Source organism: Blastomyces gilchristii (genome assembly GCF_000003855.2).
Source record: "Blastomyces gilchristii SLH14081 genomic scaffold supercont1.4, whole genome shotgun sequence".
Taxonomy (NCBI): Eukaryota; Fungi; Ascomycota; class Eurotiomycetes; order Onygenales; family Ajellomycetaceae; genus Blastomyces; species Blastomyces gilchristii.
Genome location: NW_003101679.1, coordinates 2,930,108 through 2,947,355, shown reverse-complemented (window position 1 = coordinate 2,947,355; position 17,248 = coordinate 2,930,108). Strand labels below are relative to the sequence as shown.

Here is a 17,248-nt window from a genome sequence, read left to right as displayed (position 1 = left end):
TCTCATGGCCCCATGAGTTGATTATTGTACTGTACATGTACATTACATGTATGTACATTACATTACATTTTCTTTCCTTTTATATATATATATATATATATATATATATATACACATATATATGGGTCCGAAAAGCTTTTTTTATTCTGAAACGAGCTATGACGACAAACCTTGGTTACTCATATCGGAAACGGGAACACAGCAGCACAGACAGTTTCCAGGACGGCGTCAAACCCTAAATATTGCGATCAGCCATGGGCTTTTTTCTATGGGGATGCGGAGCCAGATGTATTGGAGGATACACAGGTCCACTGAACAATGCCGCAACATACGCAGCGTAGATCAGATTGGGAGGGGTGTGCGTGTGGATGTGGACGTGTCTTATCATCATCACTATGTATGTCCCGCCCGTACTTGATGGTTCCCTCTTTTTTATGGGCGTGCAGCGTGGTGCCGGCGGCTTCCAAGTATCGTGCTTGGTATGAAATGCTGCACGACATCTAACATGCTTACGCAAGAGAGGGCTGATCTTCCTCGACGATTTTCCAGGGTTGTTGGCTCATCGATTGAGCTTCTTCATTGTGGGTAACTTAACAATCCCCCCCGTGTGTCTAAGATCCCAGAGTTCCCAGGCACAGGGCCATATAGATATGTCAGGCATAGAGGTCAACTATCTTGAAACATGGCACGGCACACCTTGGTAGAAGAGCTTTTCCGTTGTCAATCTTGAGTACTTTAGAGGCATTTATGTATTCTGTACTCCGTACTGTATGCAGCTTGCTGTCCCAATCAATGTCCAATCTTGTGGCAATAAGCAATAAGGAACATGAACAGCCAAGCCGGAGGATCTGCATTGCGCGGATAATTGTTAATTGGTGCATATTAATTCTGGCTCAGGGCTTCTCTCCCCCCACTGCGAGCGAGTGCCGAGTGAAGTCACAACCTGGGAGCCTGGGAGCCTGGGAGCCTGCGACAGACAGCTTGGCCGATCCCCATGATGACACTTGTTCAATTGCTGTATTTATTTATGATGATTTCATTCACTGAAAAAGAGAGAGAAAGCCGTGTTCATGACCCTTTGACTGGGGAAACTCTAGACCTACAATATTCAATTCAGATTAACTAGGGAGTTCATGGACTGTGTTTCGTTATTCAAACTCGCCTTCAATAATAATTTTGGAAACACTTTCGCAGCGCATTCTCAAGGTTGGAAGAGCTGTCGTTAACTAACCATTGAGTTTTGGTAGCTATGGCCAAGGCGGTTAGGTACTTCGTACTCCCCTGGCGGTAACACAGGGATGGGATGGGGGACGGCAGGCATGGGGAGTCGGGGGGAGGCCCTGTTGAAACATCCTTCGGTTTTCTGGAATATCATTCTTCGCCAGGATGGATCCATGAATGCTATGAATATCTCAAACGAATGTGCCTCTTGAAACAAGCTCCTCTCTTTTTTCCAGCGCTGATTCTTTTGCTGGAGTGAGTACATTACATCTCCCTCGTTCATCTCATTCTGCTCCGTACGCCAGTCAAAAAGATAGAGAGAACGTACACTTTCAAATTACGTCACTAGCAAGGAGAATGGTTTGTGCTGCCAAAAAAGAAGTTTTGACGACGGGGGATAGATTTAGTATAGTAGATTCCATGCATCGTGAAGAGAGAGACCCAGGTACTTCTGGCTTCTCCATCCATCCATAATATTTTTTCCCCTCCTATTTCGCTCTTCACTCTTCATGATTATTATTAACTGAGCTTGAGCTTCGTGTCCCTCTGCTGCCCTGCTTTCTCTCCTCCCTAAACCAGTTGTGTTTTTTGGCCCCCCCTTAAATATAGTAATGTATGTACGTATTTCATCGGAAGTAACCAAGTGGGCCAAGACAATCAGCAATCAGAGACCAACCACCCAGGCCAATCCTACGCCTGCCTGATCCTCGACTCCTGGAACTGACTGACTGACTGGCCTCCCTTCCCTCTGGACCTATTTTTTTTTATATTTTTTTTTCTCTCTTGTTGAACTTGCCATTAACTAACCATTCTCTTTTCATAGCTTCTTCTTTTCTTGTCCTTCTTTTTTTGCTCTACCCACTTTCATTATCCTCCTCCTCCTTAACCTCCTCCCCCCGTTGTCGCCATCCCACACACCATCCAACTGGCATCCAACGTGTTTGGTCAGAGTCCCCTCTACCGGTCGCGACCGTTCGACTTCCAACGGTTCCTCTCAGACCAGGTCCGTCGTACCTCTACCGCCATCGCCATGAGTGCTGAAGGGGAGAAGAAAGTGAGGACGTCAGGCGAGCAGTCTTCAGTCGATTCCTCGATGACCTCGTCCTCTTCTGGTCCCGTCCTGCCTGTCTCCAATCTCGCGACAACCCCTGAGCCCCAGGCTGGGTTCCATCCCGCTTTCTATGTGATGTGAGATGAACTCTCTTGTTTTTATTCTCGCCTTTCCTGTCTTAATAACTCTTGGATTGGTTTCAATGAAGCTGACTGTTTCGCTCTATTGGCAATTTATAGTACGTGGATTACGTTGAGCTCAAGTGTTATCCTCTTCAACAAGAAACTCCTTGATTCAAAAGAAAACATTTTCCGTGAGTTTTATTCACCCGCCTTTTGACATATGCTTTTACATTCCATTCCGCAAACTCCTCGTTCCCTCTAGATTTAGATATCTTGAATACCAAAACTGAACGATAAGACTAATTTATTCTTTCTATCGATACTAGCATTCCGTATGTATTCCTAACCGGCCCAAGAAAAATTACATGGTGGAACCATTATCTCACAATGCGGCAGCGGTCATTCTCACAACATGGCATATGGCTTTCGCTTCCCTGATGACCCAGATCCTGGCACGGACCACCACCTTACTCGACGGTCGCAAGAAGGTCAAGATGACTGGAAGAGTGTACCTGCGCGCCATTGTGCCAATCGGCTTCTTCTTCAGCTTGAGCTTGATCTGTGGTAACAAGACCTATATGTATCTTAGCGTGGCCTTTATCCAAATGCTCAAGGTAGGAAGGCCTCCCACGCAAACCCCCCGTTTAGAACCCTTCGCGCCAGGGTTTGTATCAAGCTCTTAATTCTAATATACTTACGTGAAATCCAAAAGGCAACCACCCCCGTCGTAACCCTCCTCGCTACCTGGGCATTGGGTGTTGCGCCGCCAAACATGAAAGTCCTCTTCAACGTCTCCTTCATCGTTATTGGTGTCGTCATCGCCACATTCGGAGAAATCCAATTCGTCATGGTCGGCTTCATCTATCAGATTGCCGGCCTAATCTTCGAGGCCATCCGTCTCGTCATGGTCCAGCGTCTACTCAGCTCGTCGGAGTTTAAGATGGATCCCCTTGTCTCGCTTTACTACTTCGCCCCCATTTGCGCGGTCATGAATGGAATCGTCTCACTCTTCCTGGAAGCGCCAGATGTGTCTATGGATAATATCTATAGAGCTGGTATCATTACGCTAATCATGAATGCCATGGTTGCATTCCTCCTCAACGTCTCTGTCGTGTTCTTGGTACGTACTTTTCCCTATCTCCCCATCAACCTCCTCTCTTGAAAAATGTATTAAACTAACCACCTAAAACCTAAAACAGATCGGCAGAACCTCCTCCCTTGTCCTCACCCTCTGCGGTGTCCTAAAGGATGTCCTACTCGTCAGCATCTCGGCTGCGTACTGGAAGACCCCCGTCACCCCCCTCCAACTCTTCGGCTACAGCATCGCCCTCGGCGGCATGGTCTACTACAAACTCGGGGCAGACAAATTCAAGGAATACGCCAGCCACGCCAATCGCACATGGGCGGAATATGGCAGCGCAAACCCCATCCAGCGCAGATTGATTGTTATCGCAGGCAGCTTTTTGTTTGTAGTGTTATTGCTAGTTGTGATGGGGTCACCGAGAGGGTTGGTTCAGGGGATGATTTCGGGTGGGGCTAGTCTGGCTGATGGGTCGCCTAATGCCTAAGGATACATACATAGACGTGTTAATATGGGTGCGGGGGTATTGTGTGCCATATTGTGTCGTTTACTTTTGTTCCTTTTCAGGAGTCAATTGTTGGAGTGTGGGCCAGGCTGTGTTGTTTGGGAAGAATCGAAATGGACAGGTGGATTGAATCCCATTGGAAGTTGAAAAGAGATGGGGACGATTATGGGCCGGGTGGAGTTACTTTGTTTTCTTTTCTATTCATTTTTCCCCCTCGTCTTCATCTACGAATGGTTTGAGACCAGGTATTTACATCACGGGAAACCCCATCGACCTCGACCGCAAACCTCGCCTTTACTTCAACCCCACATGCCTATTTACTACCGCGCAGAAAGTTGTTTTATACACAGCAATCGACAGCAGCAGCAGCAGCAGCAGGAAAGACCCCCCCCCCGATCCCAGGCGAGTTTTTTACGCGACGTGTTATGCAATCGATGGGATGGAATAGGATGTTTGCCAGATTATTAGGCAGGAAGGCGCGGGTGGGGAGACATAATTAATATCATGAATATAAATAGACTTCCCTTTTTTTGTTTGCTTTTTGTCTTGGTTGCTCTTTTCTTTAATTCCCTTCTTATTTTATCCTTAATTTCCCTAGTTTTCTTCCCTCTTCTTCTCATTCTCTTCTTGTTCTATCTTAAGTCTTCATCTTTTTCTTCAGATTTATCTATCTTTCATTTCATTTTTTATCTTCTTTCTTAATTCCCTTCTCATTGTCTTACTTCTTTTTTCATTTTCCTTTACCTTTTTTTTTAGATTTTAATTGTTTTTCAAAGAATTATTTTCATTTCTTCTGAGTTATTTATGTTATCTGTTAGACATTTTAAAGGAGTGAAAAAAAAAAATCCAATATTACAAGTTTTGTCAAACAAGTCTGTATGAGCGGACCAATTGTCATGTTTGCATTCACTCGGCGTCCAGCCCGGATAACCGTACAATTCCAGCTGTAGCCGTCCGCCAAGAAGCAGAGCTGGAACTGCGGAACTGCAAGACACGAGGCTCCGGGGGGAAAATCCCTTCCAGCCAACCAATTATCGCGGAGGCAATGGCAGGCATCATCCATGGACAGTGTACGGAGCGGAGTACGCAGTAAGCCCTGAGCGTCGCGAGTGGCTGGGAGTGGGGCAACACCCAACCCTGGACAAGCTGGAACTGGGCAGGTACTTTGCTATTGGCGGGCAAATGTATGTGATGAGAGGTAACTTGGCGGTACCTGGGCCCCATTCTGCCCTCGTGGAGGGGCTAGCCTGATCTGGTTAGTGTGGTTTTCGTGCTGCTCGCCGCTCGCTTTTGGGCCAGGGTTTGATCTGGTTGGCTGGCTGTCTCATCGCTAAGGTTGGCTAGCAAGCAGCGCTCTCCTCTCCTCTCCTCTCTCTCTTTCTTTCTCTCTCTCTTCCTCGCTTCTTCTTTCTCCCTTCCCTCCCGATCTTCCTTCCTTCTTCCTTCATTGTTACTCCCTCCTACTCTCTCTCTCTCTCTCTCTCTCTCTCTCTTTCTCTCTCTTACTCAATGTGACCTGGCTTCCTCTCCCCCAGCTGAGGGGCCGCTTACTTGTTTGTGTACTTATATCCTTCCCATCCCATCCTCTCTTTCTGCTTACTTCTTCCTTTGCTTCCGCTTCTACTCCGTACAGTAGTGCTTCTGCTACACCTCCTACCCTACCTACCTGATCGACATAGCTCCGACCTCTAAGCTCCTCGCAGCTTCCCGTTGTCCCACTACTCCCTGTCCTCCTCATCCCATAACGACGCTGCCAGCCCTCAATCTTGTCTTTCGGTTACGACTTCATATTTCTTCTTCTTAATTTTCTTCTTCCTTGATTTTTTATTTCATTTCATATTGACCTAGACTATACCCTGTTCTATAGGTTGCTATAGCTTTCATCTTTGCTACTACTTCTACTACTACTCCTACTATTGCTACCACTCGTCTCTCAACTGATATTCAAGCCCTACATCTTCTTCTTTAACCAAAACCAGATTACTTCCGATAACCTCCTTACAAAAATACACACAAGTACACCAGGAAAATTGGTTGAAATGGGCCATCCGCTCGTCTACAACCTCCCAGTCGGTCCCGTTGCCGTCTATCCCTCATCGTCATCTCCTGAATTCTTCCATACCGATCCAGCCTGCTCTACCTTCTTCTCCTCCGCCATGAACATCAACGGATCCACTCATTCAAAACCCTCAACCTCCTCTACATCCCTTTCTTCTTCTGCTGTTGCTGCTGCTTCTGCCCCCAGTCCTTCCACCACCACCAAAAATCCTACCTGGAAACCTGCTTCTCCGTCGTCCTCCTCGTCCTCCACTCCGCTGACAATGAACCCTTCGCGTAAACGCTCGCGTGACGATTACGTCTCTTCCACCCCCTATTCAATTGATGATGACCAGCGCGATAGCGGGTTCGGCTCCACGACCACTTCTTCCCCTGCAATTGAAGAGGTAGATCCAACATACGGCGAGGCCATGGTCCCCTTCAACCATGATGGAACTCCCAACCATCCATCATCTTCTTCAGACCTACGTAGCCGCAAATCGCAACGCTTAGATACGTCCTCCTCAGCATCTACCTGGGACGACAACACCATGGCTACAATCCAAACCAAGCTTCAATCCACCTCATCGTCAACACCACCAAACCACGATAGCAACTACCAGCTCCACCAACCCAAACGCCAACCCGCCTCTTCCTCATTCTCTTCCTCCCACCCCCTGATCCCACAGGAGCCACAACTCGACTCCATCACCCTCCTCCTCGGCATAAGCTGGCAACGCGTCTCCCGCACAGACGACGAAGACGTCGCCGCCGCTCTCCGCGGCTGGGAACGGTATATACAGAACCACTACGCGGCGTGGATTGCCCAGGCGGAAATTCTGCTCAGACATCGTGGGGTCGGGGCGTTTCTGGTTGCAGGGCGGGTTCCTGCTTCTTCATCTTCATCTTCTTCGGTTCCAAATACAAACACGAATATAGATGCCAATGGGATGGGATCACGCTTTTACCTCTTCAGCGAAGACCTGGCTGAAGCGCGGCTAGTGGGTAATGATTGGGATTCCTGCATAAGGAATCTGCGCGAGGTGCCCATTCGTTATGAAGATGGGTCAGTGCTCTTGAGGGCTTCCTTCGCAGCGTCGGCGGTAGAGTCGATAAAAACAGGAGTGGAGAGGGTTATGGAGGATAAAGGGGTGTTGATTGGGTGTGTTAACGGTGCTGGTGGTGGTGGGGTTGGAGATGGAGCTGGAAATGCGATGGGTATGGGTATGGATATGGAGGTGGGGATGGGGATGGATATTGACAACTGGTGACATAAACAACGACGACGACGAATGATACAAACTCTATATATGACGCGTAAGGTGCGTTTTTATGTGTTTTGACGGCTTTTCGCTTCGACATAGGATCTTTTCGGGATATTCATTCGACCTTTTCGACATCACGACCAGACGCAACATGAGCGGAGGGCCCGACCCTCCTTTTCGAAGTTCATGTTCCGAATCCTTCGTCCGCTCGCGCTCTTCTTCTCTTTTCCCTCTGGACCCGGGTTGGGAAGAGGGTTGATATTGTGTGTTTCTTTATTATGGTTTGTTCCAATAACTTTTCTTTTTTTTCCCTTTTTTCTTCTGCTTGCCAAGTCTTTCTGCACGGCTATCCACTTTCAAAACAACTCATCATGTTCTACTTTATGTATCATTTTATTTCTTGTTCCCATTTTCCGTTTTCTCGTTCTCATTCTTGTTTCTTCCTTCACATGCGTTATTGTTATTCATTTGATATGAATCTTACCGTATTATCTGGTATCTGACATGGCGGTTTCCACTCTTGCCCTTTTTTTTTCTTCCACCCGGGAGCCTTTGCAAACACGTTCTTGTTCTATTTTGTTTATCTGTTATTTTGCTCTGTTCGTTTATTGTTTTATTTACTAGCCTTTTTTTTCCCCTTCCTCGGGAACAGGGCAGAGTGGAATCCTCGTACTTTTTTACCCTACTTTTTCTCTCTTGCTCTGATCGGTTTTCATGATGAGCGGAGAACAGGGAAACCCAAATCAAGGAAAAATAGAAAAATAAATGAAAAACAAATAAGAAATAAAAAATAAAAAAAGAGAGAAAAGAAACTTTAACTGACAGTAAATAAAAAAAAAAAAAAAAAAAAAAAAAAAAAAAAAAAAAAAAAAAAGGGATGACTGAAGGAAATAGAAGTAAAATTCAGTTTCAAGAGAGCAAAAATTAATGGAAATTAAAATATATAATAGTGAAGAATTGTTCTCTTCACAATTCAAATTCGTTCATAAATACCAGGTTCGCGTCCAATAGATGGATGGATGGATGGATGGGCCAAACCAGCTGGCCGAGTTTAAGTAAGCATCCATACATGCAATAACTACGGAGTAGCTAACCTAGGGACATGTACCAAAAGTGATTCATGTCCAGACCACGACCACCCCCTGGTTCTATTAGAATACATGGGGGAGGTGACCCAGGTATCAACAACAATGACAATAACAAACAGAACGAAAAAAAAACCTAATAATAATCGTCATCATCATCATCAGCGCCGCCCCCACCGTAATAATTGCCCGCAAACGCCTCGTCGACATGATCGTCGAGGTCAGCATCCTCATCCTCATCCTCATCCTCGTCGTCCATGTCCATGTCCATGTCGTCTTCATCCATGCCTGCTGCGTCGAGATTCTCGCTCGCGTCGGGGCCGGGGATGTAGCCGAGGATTTCTTCGTTGGGGTTTGTGGGGGTTGGGGTTGGGATTTTTTCTGCTTCTTTTTCTTTTTCGGTGGCGGCGATGGTAGTAGCGGTGGTGGTGGTTTGTGTAGATGGTGTTGGCAGTGGCGCTGGCGTTGTGGCAGGGACTGTAGATGTAGATGGAGCGGTAACAGCCGTTGTTGTCCCCGTCCTAATCGCCTTAACAACCCGTTCTCTCACGGGACCCCGAATACCAAGACCACCTGCACCACTAGTCGCGAGACTCCTTTCGGAAAATACACTGCTACTCCGCACACTCCTTGATACACTCCCACTCCTACTCCTCCCCCTGTCCCTATCTCTATCCCTATCCCTTCCAACCCCACCCTCCCCATTCTCACTCTCCCTCCTCTTGATACCCTTCCTCTCATCGTCATCCTCATACATCTCCTCCAACAGCCGATAATTAATCTTCTTGCTAAACCCTCTCTTCTCAAGCATCCGCCTCGTAGCTTCTGCGGGCGTCGACGCCCTCGTTCCTCTTCCATCCACATCCTCGCCATTTTCCCCCTTCCCCTCCAAATACCCCACATCACCCATCCTCCCTTTCCTCCGCTTGCGTGGTCGACGGGTAATACCCGGCACCCGACCATTAATCAAATCCTCCTCCTCCGCCAACGCCCGCTTGAGCGCTTTCGCCTGCTGCGTGCGTAGGTAGTCTTTGTTCTCATGGACCCAGATACGTTCTTTGATTTCGACTTCGGCGGGGGAGAGCAGGCAGTACTTTACTTCTGGGTCGGAGTCGAATTCGCTGGCGTCAATGTCAGGTGTGGAAGGTACGGGTTTGGGGGGTTGGGGTGCGGGTTTGGTCGATGGTGTGGGTTGAGAGGTGGTGTTGGTGGAGGCGAGTAGGTTCGAGCCTGTTGTGAGGAGTTCTTGCATTTCGGATTCGAGGGCGGATTCGGAGGCTAGTTCGGATTCTGTTGGGGGTGGGGGGCGGAAATTTTTGGTGCCCTTTGGTCGGCCGCGTTTCGTCTTGGTTGTGGAATCTGGGGAGTCGTCTTTGTCGACTAGCAGGGCGGGATCGATGGGCACATCTGGGATAGCGAAGCCATCTGCATCTACCCGTCTTGTGTTCACAGGGGAAGATGTTGGTTCTGGGGTGTTTCCATCCTCATCATCGTCGCTTACGATTTCCGTAGTGGGCCTTTTCTCCTTCATTGCCTGTTTCAACCTCTTCCCTTGAGTGAAGGAAGGTGGGTCATGGGAATTCTCCAGTTGGACGGAGCGGAATTGGTCGACGGTGAGGTCTCCGCTCTCTGTCGCTTTAAACTCGTTCAACCGCTGATGGATTGTCAGCTCCGTTACTTTAACAACGTATACAACCTCGCGGACAGTTCGTCGGAAGTTGTTCATGCGGGCTGCAAGGATCAAAGCAGCGCCGCAGATGCCTGCAGGGCGCCGCCCAGTAATCATCCAATCTCGGTTCATCCGCTGCACAATGCGGACTGCCTCGCTTGCAACCTGCATCATCGAGGAACCGAATTCAAGCTGCTTCGCAAACCGGTAAATTAGGCTTTCGGGGTCGATGGGGTTCATGATAAAACACGTTTCCTCCCGGCGTAGTTCGTCAAGTAGTGCTTGTACGCACGACCAAGTTTAAACACATTAATCTAGTAAAATATTCGGTTAGAGTCTATTAATCTGGAACAGAAATATGACAGATATACATACCATTAGCACATCAGCAAAGTCAATCAACATGACCGTATTTCCATCCTGGCGGCGACAGGCAATGTACAGACACACGGCCGCAACAGTCTTTGTGCGGCGACCTTGGATAAAATTTAATCCCACTGCAAGTTTGAAAACTTGACCAGCAGCCTTGGTAGCGCTTTCTGGGACATTCAATGCTCGAGATAGCTGGGCAATATAACGGTTTCCTAATGGCTACAAATCAGCAACAGCGCCATAGAATGCAATTGAGGGGTGGTGCCCTCCACTTCCTTGGAAAAAAACAAAACACAAAAAAAATAGTTGAAGAAGACAAAAGCTCACCATTTTGCTCTGTGATCTCTCTACTCTCCATGCCCCCACCTCGTTGAAACCCGGGCCCGAAGCTGCGTCCATGGCTCTGACCCGCACCAACGAAGGTCCCTTGCACAATGGCCGCACCAGATGCGGATTCACCAAACGTGATTTCAGAGACAATGTTCGCTTCGCTGACGACAGTACCACAGCCCGAACAAACTTTCATTCCATCGTCCTCGACAATATTTGGGGCAGGGCAGCCTGGGTTTGGACAGGTGGTGGTCTTGAGGTGGGTGGTAGGTTTTGGTTGCGGGCGCGGTATTGGGGTGGGATTGGGATTGCGGAGGCTGGCGAGGCGTTGGACGGGGCCGCGGATCCCACCGCCTGGAACCCGGGGGAGGCGGGTGGGAGGCCGCATGCTGGCCATGGCGGAAACCCCGGCGGGCGTTTGGCTTGTTATAGATCTAGATAGGGAGGAGCTTAGTATAAATTTTTTGCATGTAGGCGTGTGTAAGGACAAAGATTGACTCACTAGCTGGCAGGGGCAATAGACAGATAGACTCGCTATATCTAGGTCATCTAAATAGAGTACCGCTTAGGAAAACGCGGGAGAGATATAGATATGTTATGTAGTGATGGAGGATATGCTGTTGAGATGGAAGGGCTTCGTGAATGCGCAAGGACGGTGACTGTGTCCTGGGGAGGGCAAGCAGAGGCTTGGCAGACACAGCGTGGTGCAGCGGCTAACACTCAAAATGGCAGACTAGGCGAGTGACTAATACGTTAACACGTGACAACGGAGGCGCCCCGGGTTCGATCCGGGCAAAGAGCTATTTGGTGTTTTTTATTAGGTACTGAGAACCCCTTGCCAGGTATTCACCACACCCACAATGGTATTATGCTGAACGACATGAGAATTGTTTTAAATTGTTTTGCCTCTGGCTCATGGCCCGCGGGATATTTTTCCTTCTTTGGTCTTTGGGGTTTTGGTTGAATATTGTTCACTGCGCTTTGGTAGGTTGAAAATATTGATGAAGTCATTTTGCCACCAGATCTACCAAAAATTTACATTCATTCTGCTTACCCCAGGTTTTTTTGTCCCTACGAGAACCTGCATTAATCCCTCCATCTTTGACAAATCAGGCTCGTTGCTTTTGCACTCAAATTCCTTCCAAATGACGGAAGCCGAGCTTCTCAGGATGATCTCGAACCTTGGCCGTTTTATGGAGGTTGGTTGCGCGATTTGTGCGCGGTTGACTAACATACACCGAAACAATAATAATAATAATAATGACGGTCCTTTGTCGCGATAATCTCGCACAACCGACATACGCAGTAGCCAGCTGGCCTTCTTAGGGGTTCTCTAATATACCGTATATATAAGATATGGATGGCCAGTGTCTGTTGTTTTCGAAAGTGATCAATTTTTCACTTTGCTGTGATTTCTGCTCTACAACGTCTACTACCTTGGAGGAGCTTAACAGTTGATAAAATATCAAATAATCATACTTGTTACTCCTGCACATCAAATTAAGGGGTTCTACTTTCGTCTCTTTTTGATCCTCTTAACCAACAAATTCCGTTTCGAGAGACCCGCCGGTTTCACTTCTCTGCAGAAATCCAGTGGCGAACGGCTCACATCCAAATCAAATATATACCCACACCCTTCCCACCTATCCTGAGCCATTGCGGTTATTCTACACATATCACACATATCACACCATACGCATCTTGTCATTGCCTACATTCCGTGACGTGTCATTTGTCTTGGGATCCATAAAAATGGCAGACAAAGAGCCGATCCAACGGCCGCCTGTCGCGGCTAACCGTACGTCTGTGCCTGTGGTGCCTGCGGAATCCAAAGAAATAACAACCGTCCTCCTCGTCAATAATATCCACTGTACATCATGCGTGGCATACGCGAGGGAGGTCCTGTTCCATATTCCCGATGTCATCAGCGTCGATGTGACAATCCTCGCCCATAAGGTCCAAGTCCGCCACGGACTAGGCGTATCAGCCACTGATCTCGTAAGAGCTCTGATTGAGGCTGCGTTCGAGGTCTGTCATGCAAGTTCTAGCGATGATTCAGCAGCCGAAATAAGCAACATTGACGTTTCCGAGTCGCCAAGTCCATTCATAGAACGTCATCTTTTCCGCACACCTGCTCAGGGTGGCAAAAGCAAACAGGCCAGGAACAGGGTGCATATTGACAACTGCGACGCCTGTCGAGCTGAAGAGCAGGGGAAAACCCAAGGAGATGAAAAGAAAGGCTTATCGATCTTCCCACATCATAATGCTGTTGGGGAGAAAGGCCCGATAAATGGTGACCTTGGCAAACAGCGAGAGAAGGTGGCGCCCGAATCATGGACTGAACGGAGTGATGTCCCCGATCTCGAGAAGGGTTTCACCCTGGCTGACGAGGAATACAACGCATCCATTAGCATATCTGGGATGTCATGCTCTTCGTGCACTACAACGCTGACGAGCGCCATTGAGCAACTTAGCTTCGTGAAATCTGTCGACGTTGCATTATTGACGCATAGTGCGTCCCTCACGATCCTGGGTCCGAAAGAGAATATCGATGAAGTTCTTTCAGTAATCGATGAACTTGGTTTCGAAGGCGACCTTCAAGATATTTCACAGAAAAAATCACCATCGCATCGCCGCAACATCTATACTGCCACTGCCAGCATCGGGGGAATGACCTGCGGTTCATGCGTGGGAACTATTACGCGCGGAGTCCAGGAAATCCCATCTGTTACTAATGTTGTTGTCGACCTTCTGGGATCCAATGGAAAGTTTGAGTTCGAGGGGATTGACACACTCGATGAAATCAAGCAAACTGTCCAGGGGCTTGGATACGAACTTGTGGTTACTGAGTGTGCTCAGCTCAAAGATGGCAAAACTGACGGTGACGGCCCCCTGCATCGGACGGTTGAAATTCAAGTTGATGGCATGTTTTGCCATCACTGCCCTGAAAAGGTCCTTACTGTGTTGGAAGCAATGGACGAATCGGTCTCAGTCGTCAAAAGCCCTACGCTCAAGCATCCTGTTGTTTCAGTGACTTACAAACCGAACCCCCCTTCTATGACCGTCCGAAATATAATTGCCGTTATCGAATCCGCCAATGACGCTTTTAAAGCTAGCGTATACCATCCCCCAACCATTGAAGACCGTTCGCGTGAGATGCAGCACCGCGAAAGACGCCGCCTTCTTCTACGTTTGCTGTTTGTATTCATCGCCGCGATTCCAACTTTCCTGATAGGTATTGTCTGGATGTCACTGGTACCTTCAACCGACAGCATGAGAATATACTTCTACGAACCGATATGGGCAGGGCAGGTAACCCGTCTGGAATGGGCCTTGTTTATCATCACCACGCCTGTCATGTGCTACGGCGCGGATGTTTTCCATGTCCGTGCTTTCAAAGAGATCCGAGCTTTATGGAGACCTGGGAGCAAAGTGCCCATTTTACGAAGATTTTACCGCTTTGGGAGCATGAACTTACTCATTTCTGCGGGTACTTCTGTGGCTTATTTTGCCTCAATTGCTCTGCTCGGTGTCGCAGCTAGAGCAGACGGACACCAAGCCCACATGTCGCCTTATTTTGACACCGTCGTTTTCCTTACTCTGTTCATCCTTGCTGGTCGGTTTTTGGAAGCTTACAGCAAAGCGAAAGCAGGTGATGCTGTTGCGTCCCTAGGTAAACTTCGTCCCTCAGAGGCTCTTCTAGTGGTTGATTCCCCCTCGACGAGCCCTGACGCCTCTCCTGGCAGCACACTCCAACGTATCAGCGTTGATCTCCTGGAGGTGGGCGATATCGTCAACATCCCACACGGCTCCTCCCCTCCAGCTGACGGAATTGTGACCAGCTCCGAGTCTTATCGGTTTGACGAGAGCTCACTGACAGGGGAGTCGAAGCCCGTTGCAAAAATTGCTGGAGATAAGGTATACTCTGGGTCAGTGAACGTTGGACAGCCAGTATACATCCGAGTATCCGACATCGGTAGCACGTCCATGCTTGATCAAATCGTCGCTGTTGTTAGAGAAGGCTTGACCAAGCGTGCCCCTGTTGAAGGGGTTGCGGATATTATGACTAGCTATTTCGTACCGGTAATCACGCTCCTCGCCATCCTCACTTTCATAATCTGGCTCAGCTTAGGGTACTCCGGCCGTCTTCCTGCTGGCTACCTCGATGGAGCTCAGGGCGGATGGGCCTTTTGGTCGTTAAAGTTCGCCATCGCCGTTTTTGTGGTTGCTTGTCCTTGCGGTTTGGCTTTGGCCGCTCCTACGGCTCTGTTTGTTGGGGGCGGCCTCGCCGCAAGACGAGGAATCCTTGTTAGAGGTGGTGGCGAGGCTTTTCAGGAGGCTAGTAAGCTTGAGGCGATTGTGTTTGACAAAACGGGTACATTGACTGAAGGAGGAACTCTGCGAGTGTCCGATCATGAAATCCTTGTCAAGGACGAGGAACAGCAGCAGGTAGCCTGGGAATTGGCGAAGGTTTTGGAACAGAGCAGTACACATCCGATCGCGAACGCTATTGCTGAATTCTGTGCAGAGAAATCCTCAGTCTCTGTCATTTCGTCAGCCCTCACTGAAATACCTGGACAAGGAATGAAAGGAACGTTCTCGTTAATTTTCAACGATGCGGAAGTTGAATATGAGGCAGCCATCGGAAGCCAACGATTATTGGACTCTCTCGCCGGCGAAAATGCAACTGATCGTTATTTCTTAGCCAACACGCTCACAAAGTATCAATCTGCGGCGAAGTCTACTGCAATCCTCTCTATCCGCAAAATATCAGATGATGCCTCCCAATTCGTCCCTGCTATTGTTTTCGCAACTTCCGATCCAATCCGAGCCGAAGCTGTAAGTGTGATCTCCAGCCTTAAGGCCAAGAAAATAGACGTTTTCATGTGTAGCGGAGACAACCAAACCACAGCACACGCCGTTGCGGCCGCGATTGGTATTCCAGCCTCAAACGTCATGGCCAACGTCCTCCCTCCTCAAAAAGCAGAGTACATCCGCCAGATACAAGAAAACAAACTCCACAACACCGACACCAAAACCAAGTCCGACAAGAAACGCATCGTTGCTTTTGTCGGAGATGGCACTAACGACTCTCCCGCCCTCACCGCCGCAAATGTCAGCATCGCCATGGCCTCGGGCTCCGATGTCGCCGTTAATTCTGCTGGCTTCATCCTCCTCAACTCAGACCTCACCACCATCCTCGAGCTGTGCACACTCAGCAGGCGCGTGTTCAACCGCGTCAAATGGAACTTTGGCTGGGCGGCGATCTATAACATGATTCTTGTACCGGTTGCGGCAGGCGTGCTTTTCCCCATTGTCACGGGTACGAAAATAATGGAGGATGGCACGAAGATTAATGAGCATTGGAGACTTGATCCTGTCTGGGCGAGCTTGGCGATGGCGCTCAGTAGTATATCGGTGGTGGTGAGTAGTTTGGCACTGAGGTTTGAGTGGAGGAAGGCTATGGAGTGGGTTGTGCGGAAGGTGCAATTTTGGAAGAAGGCGTGAGGACGCCGGTGCGAGTACTAGTCAGGTTCTAGATGATGGCCTTCAAGAGAAAAGAGAGCCCTTATTTTCTTTTATTCGGGGGATGAGATGGGTTCTTCTCCGCTAATTGTTCTTTTTTCTTTTTACGAATTTGCTTATATATTTCGTTTCTAGGTATTGTCTTGCCTTGTCTACATCCGCTTCATGCGGCCCACCCTATCACTGGCATTCTTTTCTTACATATTCTAATGATTTTTTTAAGTATTCGTTAGAGGACATGATGAGATCTCTTCATACCCATTTGTATCTATCTTATTTCATTCTCTACCGCAATAATAATATTTTCTGAATCTACAATCTCTTTATCAGGTAGAGTTCTAATGAAAATACTTGCGAACCCTTTACACCTATCTGGCGCATTTAATGTACAGTACATACTACTGTTGTGAACACGTTCTCATACCGTAACGGTATTTACACAAATCTCCGATACAAATTCCTATCCGTACATGCGGTTTCTATGCCATTCCCATTGTCCGAGCTACTTTCCTCAAGGACCAATTTGAGGTGGTTTATTAATTTATCTTCATCGGTGCTTTCCCTACCGCAGCTGGCTGAGCCGGTTGGTTTATTTTATCTAGTCTCATAGGTTGCTGCGAGGGGCCAGTTTTCTTTCCTGCCAGCCAATTATTTATCAGGGGTAGCGTTCAAGTTGCAGGGTACTGACTGATAAGTTTGCAATTGGACTTTGGAGCTCCTGAGGTTGAATTAGCAAAAGGAGACAAACCCCTCCCCCCAATACATATGCATATACATACATACATACATACATACATATATATATATATAAAATAAAAAAAAGGAGGGAAGGGAAATGGGGAAGTTCACTTTGAGTTTTTGGATGCTAACATGACTGCATATATATATATATACAATAGCAAAAGCCACAGGGACCACGAGGCTTTCATAGCACTAGACAACGACACTTCAATCAAAGAATTCGGTCCTGATGCTGGTGCTGTG

General features: G+C 48.0%; 4 protein-coding genes across 5 annotated transcripts; 3 read left to right on the top strand and 1 right to left on the bottom strand.

Annotated features, from left to right (window-relative positions):
* The first annotated feature begins 269 nt into the window (after positions 1 to 269).
* Positions 270 to 4,447, top strand: BDBG_02943. 2 transcript variants are annotated; one of them, XM_031721028.1, is made up of 6 exons: positions 270 to 2,409; positions 2,512 to 2,585; positions 2,721 to 2,726; positions 2,791 to 3,008; positions 3,107 to 3,514; positions 3,594 to 4,447. In XM_031721028.1, the coding sequence occupies exons 1-6, from the start codon at positions 2,252 to 2,254 to the stop codon at positions 3,960 to 3,962; spliced, it is 1,233 nt and encodes a 410-aa protein (XP_031577405.1). In that variant the 5' UTR covers positions 270 to 2,251; the 3' UTR covers positions 3,963 to 4,447. The 2 variants fall into 2 exon arrangements, with proteins under 2 accessions (XP_031577405.1, XP_002626766.1); XM_002626720.2 differs by having other exon boundaries at positions 447 to 2,409; positions 2,721 to 3,008; positions 3,594 to 4,380.
* On the top strand, positions 4,448 to 10,522 carry BDBG_02942 (uncharacterized protein). Its single transcript, XM_031721027.1, has 2 exons — positions 4,448 to 9,980; positions 10,037 to 10,522. Exon 1 carries the CDS (start codon positions 6,020 to 6,022, stop codon positions 7,286 to 7,288), a length of 1,269 nt encoding a protein of 422 aa, XP_031577404.1. The 5' UTR covers positions 4,448 to 6,019; the 3' UTR covers positions 7,289 to 9,980; positions 10,037 to 10,522.
* On the bottom strand, positions 8,504 to 11,135 carry BDBG_02941 (transcription factor TFIIIB complex subunit brf1; the record flags this gene model as incomplete). Its single annotated transcript, XM_002626718.1, has 3 exons — positions 8,504 to 10,228; positions 10,412 to 10,620; positions 10,736 to 11,135. 3 exons carry the CDS (start codon positions 11,133 to 11,135, stop codon positions 8,504 to 8,506), a joined length of 2,334 nt encoding a protein of 777 aa, XP_002626764.1.
* Positions 11,136 to 11,412: 277 nt separating this feature from the next.
* On the top strand, positions 11,413 to 17,062 carry BDBG_02940 (Cu2+-exporting ATPase). Its single transcript, XM_002626717.2, has one exon. It carries the CDS (start codon positions 12,491 to 12,493, stop codon positions 16,244 to 16,246), a length of 3,756 nt encoding a protein of 1,251 aa, XP_002626763.1. The 5' UTR covers positions 11,413 to 12,490; the 3' UTR covers positions 16,247 to 17,062.
* Positions 17,063 to 17,248: the final 186 nt, after the last annotated feature.

What these genes read in the sequence shown, in the direction of transcription:
- BDBG_02940 (XM_002626717.2), top strand. Translation starts at nt 12,491, where the DNA reads ATGGCAGACAAAGAGCCGATCCAACGGCCGCCTGTCGCGGCTAACCGT.
- BDBG_02942 (XM_031721027.1), top strand. Translation starts at nt 6,020, where the DNA reads ATGGGCCATCCGCTCGTCTACAACCTCCCAGTCGGTCCCGTTGCCGTC.
- BDBG_02943 (XM_031721028.1), top strand. Translation starts at nt 2,252, where the DNA reads ATGAGTGCTGAAGGGGAGAAGAAAGTGAGGACGTCAGGCGAGCAGTCT. An exon ending in CATCCCGCTTTCTATGTGAT is followed by an intron (nt 2,410 to 2,511) that starts GTGAGATGAACT and finishes GGCAATTTATAG; the next exon opens with TACGTGGATTACGTTGAGCT. An exon ending in CCTTTATCCAAATGCTCAAG is followed by an intron (nt 3,009 to 3,106) that starts GTAGGAAGGCCT and finishes GAAATCCAAAAG; the next exon opens with GCAACCACCCCCGTCGTAAC.